This window comes from Pungitius pungitius, chromosome 2 (genome assembly GCF_949316345.1).
Source record: "Pungitius pungitius chromosome 2, fPunPun2.1, whole genome shotgun sequence".
Classification (NCBI taxonomy): domain Eukaryota; kingdom Metazoa; phylum Chordata; class Actinopteri; order Perciformes; family Gasterosteidae; genus Pungitius; species Pungitius pungitius.
The window spans coordinates 21,811,296-21,823,340 of record NC_084901.1 but is presented as its reverse complement, the minus strand read 5'-3'; the positions used below and the strand labels follow the sequence as shown (position 1 = coordinate 21,823,340).

General features: G+C 39.1%; 2 protein-coding genes and 1 long non-coding RNA gene across 4 annotated transcripts in view; 2 read left to right on the top strand and 1 right to left on the bottom strand.

Moving 5' to 3' along the window:
• The window catches only part of pcdh11 (protocadherin 11), a 118,458-nt gene that overhangs the window by 66,354 nt on the left and 40,059 nt on the right, over positions 1-12,045 (bottom strand). The window lies entirely within an intron of this gene.
• LOC134121203 (uncharacterized) lies at positions 4,976-6,772 on the top strand. The gene is made up of 4 exons (XR_009952750.1): positions 4,976-5,083; positions 6,297-6,386; positions 6,490-6,624; positions 6,714-6,772. It is a non-coding gene; the product is annotated as an uncharacterized LOC134121203 (long non-coding RNA).
• LOC134121187 (uncharacterized) lies at positions 6,936-9,554 on the top strand. The gene is made up of 6 exons (XM_062560607.1): positions 6,936-7,111; positions 7,365-7,458; positions 7,552-7,878; positions 8,485-8,662; positions 8,752-8,879; positions 9,084-9,554. The coding sequence occupies exons 1-6, from the start codon at positions 7,020-7,022 to the stop codon at positions 9,414-9,416; spliced, it is 1,152 nt and encodes a 383-aa protein (XP_062416591.1). The 5' UTR covers positions 6,936-7,019; the 3' UTR covers positions 9,417-9,554.

Sequence of the window (12,045 nt, the reverse complement as noted above, 5' to 3'; positions counted from 1 at the left end):
GATGTAGTATAGTAGTCTGGTCACATTCAACAAGACAACATCCCGTACAAGTCCCCTGAAAAAAACAAGAGCCCTATTCAGAGCTGAGTGGACAGGGACTTGTGGCACATTTGTGTTTCTAGCTCCATCAGCTTAGCCTCCATTCTCTACACACAGGGAGGCTTTATTCCGTCGTCTTCCCCGGCTACATCAAAAGTGCCAAGCTACGTTTAGTAAACTGCGTTTTCACCAGCTAGTTAATGCTTTTCTTACTCTGTTGCCACCCTTGACATTGTCCCAGCCCCCCAATCCCACCCCCACCCCCAATAAAATATAGTACTCTCACTAGGATTAAAAGAGCAATATAGTTCAAGGATTATCAAATGCCTTTGATCATGTGACTGCCATGTTTTTGATCTGCAGCACACAGCACCAAATATATTCTCTTTTTCTTGCCTTCTGTCTCTGTCCCTCTCCATGGATTTCCCTTTGCTTGATGGTTCTCTGCAGTGTGAAAAGACCTCTTGACAGGCAGTGAAAGAAGAGAGTATAATATGCCTAAAACACAAGTGCCATGTGAGATAAACCTTTCTGGTTTTGAAGTTTGATTAGCACGTCGATAACGTGTAAGGAGAATAAAATGTTTGTATTTACTATCATTTTGCTAAAGAAAGTTTTCATAGCCATCTGAGTGCATATTACATTGAATACACCATTTGATGCAATTTGAAGATGCTTTGAATATAAAAGAAAGAGACCATACATCATCTGTCTGAAACAGGAAGTGAGGTCTCCGCCAGCTCAACCCCCCATTGTACCCCCAACTGCACCCTGCTGCTGTTCATTAGCAATTCCCGAGCCTCGGGCTATTTTGCAGTGTTTCAATCCCTGCATTATTATTATTTAGCAACTGACTTGGACATGCAATCAAAGGGCCACGCAATATGTGCAACACTTGTATCGCAAAGCAATGCCTTTTCCGTGATGCCCAGACTAAAACCCTATAACTGCGAGCCAGGGGATTACGTGGCTCAAATTTAGTCAATATACTTCAAAAATGTTCTTTATCCTCATTGTACGATCACTCTCTATTCATGTCATGCCAAGACCAGAAACAGGACATATCAAATCAGTTATTTTGATGTGGCTTCAAGCAACAATGTGAATGGCACTCAAACCTTGAATAAATAAGGCGTGGTTTGGGGCAACAACAAAAAAGCCCATCAAAAAATGATTGAATATCATTTTAATGGTTAAAAAGCAACAAGGCGTTCATACTGTCTACCTGCCATGTTATTAGATAGACCACGTCAGTCAAGTTGAGGCACACAAAAACATCACGCATGCTGCCTCCCATATCCGTCCCCGCTTGGCATGTTTATCTAGTCTTCAATGTGAGCTTAGCGCAGCACTGTGCATATGCATACAGAATGATGAAGGTTCAGAAAATAGTGCCTAAAGGAAGCTGCACATATAGCACATCCTCTTTGAAACTGTGCCAAGCTGAGCCTCATTTGCAAAGCAATTTGACAACAAAAGTAAAATACTCTACAACTTCAAACCACATTCTGGAGATGCCAACTGGTGCAGCTCTGCAGTGCGCTCACAGAGGGAATTTGAAAGGGTTGCATCCGGGTGTCCTGTGTGTGCTTCTGACATGGCTTATTTGCAGACCTAGCATTGCACCAGTGCAATGTCATGATTGCTTTGGCAGAGAAAGAGGCCCTAATTTACATGAGAGAGAGTCCTAGAAGCACAGAGGGGCTTGCCTTTGACCAAGGTGCCCACAAGCCTGCAGAAAAACAATGTAATTACCACCTACGTAGCTGCTGTGTTTAAAACAAACAAGGAAAACATTATTGTTAATCAGTTCAACAGCCTTAACCTTAAAATATGTTTTATAATGTTTAGAATTCATTGCAATGTAGATACAGTCAAGGTTGACTGGAATCCCATACATTTAAAGCATTAAACCTTTGGTCTCCATCCACCAGTCTTCACTCATTGGAGACTTGGTATTTTTAAATAGTCTTTGAGGCCATGGATTGTTTTGACAAGTGCAATATTGCTTTGGATTAACTAGAACAGGATTTCATAACATGCGGGGTTTATGATAATCTACTATGTGTCAGGGAAGCTTAATATTGTTTTTACTGCCTTTACAACGGCTATGCCATTTCACAAGGACATTTCGATTTCAGAACCCTGATTACCAACAGAAAAGGCACAGGCTCATACTGTTTTGAATTAGGTAAATTAAGTAATTTGTTGTATACCGCAATACACGTAGGGCATATTTAAGTGGCTCCGGAAATGTTTTGAGCATTTGATTGCCTGTAAAAAATCAGGTCACGCAGTTTCTTGATGCTGCCAGTTACAGAGGGAAGGGACCTCACCTTCAGGTGAGAAAAGAGGCGACTTCATTTTTTAAAATATAAATATCTTTCACCTCCAACAAAAGCCACAGGTCCAAAGCGTGTATGCACTCTAAATGAAGATCGAGCTCAAAACAACATTTATTAAACATAGCACTGCTTTCCGAGAAGGTTTCATTCAACAACTCTGCCAAAATGAAATTAGGTAGCAATGTGTGCTGGCAGGTCATGATGGGGAAAAACAGTTTGTTGAAATAGTCAACTAAGTAACACATTCTGAATCAATAATTAATCAATCAGAATCAAATTAGCATGGCATCATATTCAAAGAAAGAAAAAAAAAACTTCCTGCTTATTATTTCTGTAACTATTTATAGAAAGTTAATTTCCTGGTTTGCAGGGGAGACATCATCTTGGATCAAGATGGATGTGATGACATGTATGTTTAGAAATCTGTGATTATTACACCAAACACAACCAAATCATCATGACAGTTTAGAGAGGAGTGGCAGTTCGATACAAATTGACTCCACGAGAAGAGTGACTATGTGCTGAAGAGCTCTCTAATCCAGTAATACTTTGGGTGACTTTCTAGAATAAATACTTTGGCATTGTCTTGATGAGAAAGCTTCGCCTCATTTGAGTGTCTTTGGCATCTGGATCAATCCACATGGAGGGAGTCAGACTTTTACACTTGACCATATAATACGGCATGCTTGTCACAACCCGAAATGCATTTCTCTCTTCAAAGTATATTTCTTGGCCTGCTCTCGTCACTCACTCCCTCTAACCAATTTGTCATTCTAAGCCTGGCCTCGCCGCTGCCAGCGCCTAGATGATAGCGGAGGGCCTCTCTGATCCAGGCAGTGGCTAGGGTGCAGGCCAAGTGCTACGCCAGCCACCCTGGGACACCGAGCCGGCGCTTCTGCCGGCTGATGCACGCCTCCACGGCCGAGAGGAACTAGCTTTGCAGAAGCTTTCAATTTGACACAGAGTGGAGCTCATCTACTTTGTGGGGACATTTTGCTTTGTGTTTGCGCACTGCATTTGTGCTTGTTTGTGTGTATTGTGCAAAAGTGTGCATGAACATGCACGTGTGTGTGTGTGTAGAAAAGATTAAGAGAGGTCTGGGTGTACACACGCATTGGTACGTGAGTTTGTGAGCATGTCTGAATCTGTGTGTGCATGCATGAGACTGTGTGAAGCTGCTTTTATACATAAAGAGACAACTACCCTGAAATGAGGATGAGCTTCTTCTTTTTGGTTCGCGATTATGGTATTTGCTTGATGACCTACTACTTCGCTGCTGGTTTCCCTATAAAAGTCAATCCCGTCACCATTTTCCGCTATTGGCATAACTTTCTCCCAAGAGAGAGAGAGAGAGAGAGAGAGAGAGAGAGAGAGGCAAGACAACACTGTTGGTCATCGCTTCATTATTCCTGTTTTAAACGACCATTAATGGCCTCATTCAAATGCTTAGATGCCGCTTTGCTGTTAAGCTTATCTGCACCAGTCAACCAATTTACTACTGCACGTCTCTCTCTAGTCGGGTGAGCAGTGCATTTAGTGTGTTCAAAATTACATTAGCTCTTCATTGTTATTGACTTGTTATTCTCACGGTCAGGCAAAACTTTCTTTTGATAAATGAAAATAAATGACATCCAATCAAGTCAAATTACCGAGTGCATGTGTAATACATTTGCTAATCCACTCTCCTGCTCTCCTCACGGCAGAGGTTATAGACTTCGACCTTTCAGGGCTGCTTTTTTTTTGTTTGCGATATTGTTTAGGATTCAATTATGCACCGTGCATTTTCACTCGAGTGGACATATTTATCTATAGCACTTTCAAACCCGCAATTAGCCGTCCTTAAAAAAGAACCTTTTTCCTTGTCTGCATGACAGTAGCTCGTGGAAGGCTTAGCCCACGCTTTCTTGTTAGACACCGATACCCGTCTCACAGCACAACACGGCCATTTGATTGGATATGAATCTGGAACGCTCCAATCAGTTTCCCTTTGTTATGGGCACAGTTAACATGTGTGTGACTGCTCCTTGAGCACTGATGGCAGGGGCACGGACGATTAAGGCCACAGCTCCAATCAAACCAGCTGTGAGCCATTCCCCCAACGGCACTGGCTGTGCCAGGCATGTGTGCGACGCTGCTAGCCGGGCAGTTTGCCTCAACCCAACTCAATGTCTGGAGAGGCATGGCCACATGTGAACCCGGACATGTAGGCAGATTTAATTTACACAAACGTTTAACAGAGACAGAGCTGCTATGCAAGCACAAATCATTGGTTGTGTGCAAACCTCAGTGGAGGGGTTTTCTCTCCACGCTCCTGGAGCCCAGTGAAAAGGGCAGGCGGTACGATGGTAGGTAGCAAACATTATGAATCACGGTGCTATTCCTACACAGCAAATTTCTGAGTGATAAAAAACCTAGTGTTGAGCAGCTAGTGATAGAATCTGGTGTTAATTTACAAATAGTATATGCTTTATCACTTGTTTAGTGATAATGCAGAGTGTTTCTTTTGGGTGTTCACACAAAATCAACATATGCGCATGTGCAGAGCATTTTCAATCTCTCCGCCCATCAGTATACTGACTCAATTTCGCGCTCTTTTGATCCGCCCTTTCATCTTGAGTTCACCATTTCACGGTAACGAATGACTGAAAGTGAAGCGGTGAGACTACTAAATTCGTTAATGGAGGACGATGGAGGTAGACGTAAGTAACTTCATTTAATTTGTGCTAATTTTAATCTTTTTTTAAAATAATGCAGCAGTTTTAGCATTTTCTGTGTGCACGTTATTTTAGAACTGACTGGATTGAGATGGTGTATGTTAGTGCTAGCATTATAGATTTTGTAATTTGGCGAAAGTAACGTTATCTTTATTAGGGTTCCCTATAACTTAAGACCGTTTATATCTTTCATCCAGTAACTAACGTTACGGGTTAACTTCGTTCTGGTGTTTTGAAATGTCATGCAAACGAGAAAGCAGCCGTTTAGCCGAGTTAGCTATTGAAATCATATTTTCTTGTGTAACTTAGCGCCCTGGGGCTCGAGCACCGACGGATTCGGCCGAGCACCGACGGAAACGGCGTGACTAAGAGACGAAAATGGACCTTAAAAAATAAAAACTAAGAATAAACATGCTAACTTTCGTTAACGAGACGAGACGAAAATGTTGGTGGTGAAGTCACAATACTATTATTATTTTTTTTTAATCGCGTACGTTATTACGGCGGTCCGTAACTGCGGTTATTAACGTCTCACGATGACGTCATCCACGGACCGATCGGTCACTGTGGGGTCCCGGTGGTTCTTGTCACCGATACGGACCGCGACACTATGTTACGCTTTGGTGAGTGTGAGCTTCCTTGGTTTAGCTGGGCTGTTTCCGTTTAGCTAACTGTTAGCGGCTAAAGCGGAGCTCCATAAACCGATGTGTGTGGAGATGAAGACCCGTCTAACAGCTCGGGGCTGGTCGGCCAGCAGAGATGTTCATGCGGACCTGACTGCTCCGTTTTCTGGTGACGGTGCCAGCGTTTCGAGACACGCGCACTTCACACGCCACATCTCGAGAATACGATGTTAAACGGCCACCGTACGTTCGTTATCTGGCAACAAAAATTGTTTTGGCATAGGCTAGTGGTAGTTTTTGTGTGTGGGTATTAAACAGAATCTGTAGTAAAACACAAAGTGACCTATAGTACTCATATTGAGTCTGTTATTTTGCTTTTTCCTATGAAGGACAAGCACCCACTGGCAAACACATAAGATAACACCAGTGTGCTCACACTGTAATGTTGTCAGTCCCATGCATTTGGTGACAAATACAATTCTTATTAGTTTACTGTATGAATTTGTATCTTAGTAATCTTTCTGTGTCATTTTTGTTTGTATAAAATGTCATTCAAGTTTGCTTAACTTTTACAGGTTGGACAGTAAAGGCAAGAACACAATACATGGACACTAGAAAATATATAAAACTCAAAGAGCCATGCTTTTTGGAGTTTGTCACTGAAGGTAAGTCTATAAATTAAGCTATATTATACAGTAAATGCACAAAGTACTTTGATGTCTACATGATAATATTTTGGGGGGTAGTAATGAAGTTATTGATTTACAGCAAAAAAAGCATTTGCCATTCGAGAACAGACACCTGTTAAGGTAACAGATGACACCTCTACAGAAGTGGACGAGGATGTATTTCCTGAACTTGTTGCTGAAAGGGGCATTTGCTTTAGTTTACATACTAATAATGGTAATTATGTTTATACTTTTCTGGTCTTATTTTTAAATTGTGGTGATGTTTACATTTTTGTTAGTAATATTTGTATATACTATATACAGATTCCACTTCTGCACATAAGTTGTCCCCTCTTCTGACTGATGGGAACTCTGTCAGCAAGACTTTAACCTTTACTGAATGCAATGAAGGCAACAAAACGTCTGCATTTCATTCCAAAAGACCCCGGTTGGATGATTCCAAGCTTGCAAAAGAGGTTGGTAAGACAAGGGATTTAACCCAGCTTAAAGAAAATGTTCATCAATGTTTATCAAAAAAAAAAAGCTTTTGTATAGATTGTGTACATTTTGGTGTTGTCTGTTTAGACCATTGAAGACATCCTAAAGTGCAAACCTGGTGGTGTAGAAGTCATGCAGCACTATAAAGACACTGGTAATCTCTCAACCTCCAAAAGAAAGGAGATGATTAATATATTGGTTGCACACATGACTGAACAAGAAGGGTAAGCTTTGTTCATTTAATGTGTTAAGATCACTGTACTTACAACTTATTCAAATGTGACCCTGCCTGTGAAATACTATTAAATATTTATTAATAAATAAATACATCATCTAGTTGCTTAACCCGTGGTTTCTAAAGTGATCCAACATTACTTTTACGCCAAGTGTACCAAGAACCGTTTTTATAGATGCTATTGTTTCTACCCCAAGTAAACAGGAGGGTTTGGTTTCATGGTGTATTGTTTATTATTGCAGAAGGATACCGCTTAAGGCCACAAGAGAGATGTATGCCCTTGGCATTATTACTCTCTTTCCAAACCTAAAAGATCCTGAAGGGAAGACAGGCTATGTAAGTATATCTGCTTGTTGTTTAAGATATTTGAAACTTAAAATCATAGCTTTTTAAATTTATTCATTTTTCCCAAATTTGTCTCTTTAACAGGAACAATACTATGACACACAGAGAGGCACAGGTTTTATTATGAATCGCCTAAAGACGGTTCAGAGAAACACTAATTGTAAAATGCCCTCTCAATCAAATGAGAAATCTTGTGACCCTAGAATGGAGGAAATGATCTGCCTTACAGATCAGCTAACAGCTGATGATTGCCAAGAAGCAATCTCACTGCTTAAACACAGCACTGATCGTGATATCATCTTCTGGAAGATGAAAGAAACGTTTCAGTACCGTCAGGAGATTGTAAAGGACCCAAAGTCGTCCACCTCCATCTTTCACATTTTTCCTAGATTCCGGGACACCAAGGGTCTGGTGAGTATTCATGCTAGCTGACTTAACAATCCAAAGTATTAGATTTTAGCTTCTCTGCTGCAACCTTCACCTAATATGAACAACTTTGAATTATGGGTGTTAACGATTAATCAATGATCGATTAATTGTCAATTAATACATTTGCAACTGACCTTGAGTTTTAAAGAAGCATGCGCCAATGAGCAGTTATAAACTATCACTCACTTACAATACAACACGTTTGGCAAGAAAGGCAGCAGCAGAGAAATTCTATGTTTAATATTATATTGTACAGCTCTAATCTTCAGTATAGCTTGAATACGAACCCATGTTGACTGGCCATTGGCTTTACTTTATCAGGACTTAATGTTGACTTCTTCACTGCAACTTCAAACTACCATATGTAACACAAATACAGTGAGCATTGACTCACTGTTTAGTTATGAATGTGGCATATCTTTCAGTACCATATCAGTGTAGATCAGTACATGATTTATGAACATCTGAATTTTATTTTTTTCTGACTACATTTTTTTTTGTGCTAAAATGTTACCAGTGCTAATTTCTGATGTCATTATTTGGTAGTTGAAGCAGTTTTTTGTTTGTTTGGACCTATTTTTTCTTCAGATACATCAAGACTTTGCTTTGATGTTTGGCCTGGAAACAGCCTCCAGATTTTTAGAGAAGTGGAATACCTCCTTCAAGCAAAATGTGATTAAGGAGGCAAAAACTCTAAATCCATCTGCATTCCTGCTACAGCTACTGAAATCTGCTGAAAAAAACAACGGAGACAACAGTAATGAAGGTAAAAGTACTTCACAGTTCTCTAGAAAATGCTACAATTTGTATTTATGAAAGCTAACAAAATGTTCTCTCTGTGTTCTGTAATTATAGAATGGGATAGTGACATAGCATCTCTGCTTTTGCTGTTACACCTCCTTGCACCCCAACCTTCTGGAAGGAAGAGAGCAGCCAAGATCAGTGTGAGAGATGCTGTTGGTCGCCTCCTGAAATTTGAAAAGGTTAGCTTATGTTCTGAATTTTTTTCTAGAGCATAGCAAATATAACTAAACCGAACCATTAGAATAGTGAACTGTTATAACTAAAGGATGTAGGGTTTTTCTTTGTTTAAAAGTCTAAATTTGTGGTAAATATACTATGTTCTGATTTTAAATGTATGCTAGAATTTATGGCATTTAAGTAATTTTTATATTGTTATTAATCAGTCCTGCAGAAGTTTGGAGGACCATCTCTCAGAGGTGGAGGACAGACAGCCCTATCTTCTGGCCACTGGACAAACCAAAGCAGATGCACTTAAATTCTACATTGTGGTCGACAAGAATCTCATACCCTGTCAAGCAAGTACTTCACTTGGAGCTTTTGATGAGCTTTTCAAAGCTCATTATGTCTTTGGTGCACAATATGACCCATCTCTCAGCAACATGTTCACCTTTATCCAGACAACAATCTACAAAATCCATCCTAGCACGTCCAGCCAATCATCACGCACTCGAGAGCTGAGAGCGAAACTGTTAAACAGTTCAATGGAAAGTACATAATGAGAAGATGTTTCATTTGCAAGTCTTTGCTGGGTACAAGCATTAAATTGTTTCGACACCTGAAGTTAGCTCATGGCATGTACCCATGGGTACATGCCATGAGCTAACATACTTAGAAAAGACAACTTGAGGATTATTTCTTTGATGCACAGATCTCCTATGGTGCTGACTCATTTTTTTACATAGTTGCAAAAAATGAACTTGTTTGAAACACTCAGATCTATTTATTTAGCCTGTACAAGAATAGTATATTTGATCAGAATGAATGTATATTTTATATATATATATTTTTGACCATTGATGAGTTAAAGATGACATAAAAATGTTGTATTTTCAATTGATGTTATTGCAGTGTATGTTTACTTAGAAAATTTGAGTCAATTTCTATTGAAAATGTCAGCAGATTGTTTGATAAAGTATATAGACATGTACAGATGTCCTATCGTGCTGACGAATTTCTCATTTTTTTACAAAAATGTATATTTTCACACTATTAAGATGCTATTGCATTGGAGACTGCATTGTTTTATTCAATTGTATGTCATTAAAATATATTAAAAATGTCTAAATAAAAATACAAATGTCTAAATAAATTCATAGTCACTTGGTTTTTTGAAAAATATCTACAGGTATATCTTTAAAATTTCATCTGCATTACCATTTTAAAATAAGTATTTACATTAAATCAACATAAAATAAATACACTGGGGTTGTGTGATTAATCACCATAAAGTGTTAAATGTGTACACTTAAGGTGTTGAGAAATTATCACTCTTGAGTGATAAAATGAAACACTAACACAGTGTTTGAATAGTAAACACTTTCATCAGTGTTGTTTTAACACTAGCAAAGATGGACCTGTATGTTCACCCGGAAAGTAATAAATTTAACACCCATGGTGACAAATCTCCCAACATATTTTTGCTGTGTAGGTAAAAGAATGCAATTAGGGCTTCATTTGATTAAATGAGAAAATTATACCTCATTTTCTTTTGTCAAGAATTTCATTCACACAAGAGTAATTGCAACCTGCTAGTTATGTGTTTGTATTTTAGAATATATGCTATAGTGATGCATATCAGATTAAAAAACATTTGTATTTTCTATCTTCAGTGTTCAAAGTGTACCAGTTAGAAAGCCTTTTTTCAAACATATATTTGTACATACCAGTCAAGTTAAACTGAAGAATTACCAACCAAGTCTTACACAACCAAGACTATACCACGCATTCCCAGTACCATTATTATTTTGACAGAGGTGATTAACATTCAGCAAACATATTACAAGGTATATGATTTAAGTAAAAGATCAGCTCCCTTCCTTCTTTTTATAGCAAATACTGCACAATTAAACAGTATACACACATACATAAACTATTTGATCATTTTATGAATTCCACTGGGGGGGGGGGGGGGGGGGCAAAGTCAGGTGTCAAATGTTTAATATTCATAAATAGTCAAATATCTTTGATTAATACCTGGAGTTTGACATGAGCGTGATCTAAATGCAATATGGATGAATTCTCCAGACGTAAGCTGCATTTATTAAGAATCAAATACTGCCGTAGATGTGGTCAATAACTCGTGTTGCAGCGGGATCAATCTGTAACCAGTAGCCCTTCATGCTGACCTGTCAATTCCCACAGGTGCCTCTAACATAATAACTGTTATGATCACAAATTGAAAATCTATTCATTTTTCTGCTTCAGGTGGACCTACATGAATTATGCAAATATAAGGTGTAAGACATTTGAAAGAAATTGGTTTTGAAAAGCTGCTCTCGTTCTGCAAGTCAGACCCCGGCGGACTGCAAACCTCCCCCCCCCCCAAAAAACAAACAAACAAACAAACTGTGTTCTCTGAATGACATGGCGAACTATCACCGGCTATCAATCAGAGAGAAGTACGAGGCCTTGTGAACACCTATTAGAGGTATCGATGGCCGAGGCAGAGGTTATGACCATAGAACGGGGCGGATATTTGTGTCTCTCACTCCGCATTACGGGCATCTTCGGAAAAGGGCTTTATAGATTTGGACAGAGGCAAAGGGAGGCTTTATCTGCACCAACACAGAGAAACACATTAAGGGATCAGAACCCCAAAGGTCAATTGTGGCTGTGGGCAGTGCTTTGTTATGGTGTCCTCTCTGTTTATACTGCCCTCAAGCCAAGGGGCTCGTGTGAAAACATGAAATTATACCAATTTTTGGGATGTTTTTGATGTGTTAATTTTCACAATATAATACTGCCTCTTCACTATTAAGCTCTTACATGTATTAGTGTTCCTCCTTTTTTGTGAGATACTGGGCCAGTGTTCAGCATAAAAGGTATCGATGTGTCATGAAATGAAAAAAAGATTGATAGTGGAAACAAAATGTCAGAAAGCTTTTTGATAACTGTTATTGGAACTCGGCTGCGAACATCATTCTTTTTTTAAATGATGTGACGTGCATCTATTAAAAGAGCACATTGCCCCTGTTCAGAGAATGTAAAACATCTCCTCTGCAAGAATAAATGTTTTTTTTCCCTCAATATATATTCATGATCTGAACAGACTACACTGTGACATGGTGTTGCTATTTTGCACAGAAACACTCAGTGGTTGAGATAAAGCTATAATCCCTCTTAAGA

What these genes read in the sequence shown, in the direction of transcription:
- LOC134121187 (XM_062560607.1), top strand. Translation starts at nt 7,020, where the DNA reads ATGCAGCACTATAAAGACACTGGTAATCTCTCAACCTCCAAAAGAAAG. An exon ending in TCCGGGACACCAAGGGTCTG is followed by an intron (nt 7,879 to 8,484) that starts GTGAGTATTCAT and finishes TTTTTTCTTCAG; the next exon opens with ATACATCAAGACTTTGCTTT. An exon ending in GCCTCCTGAAATTTGAAAAG is followed by an intron (nt 8,880 to 9,083) that starts GTTAGCTTATGT and finishes GTTATTAATCAG; the next exon opens with TCCTGCAGAAGTTTGGAGGA.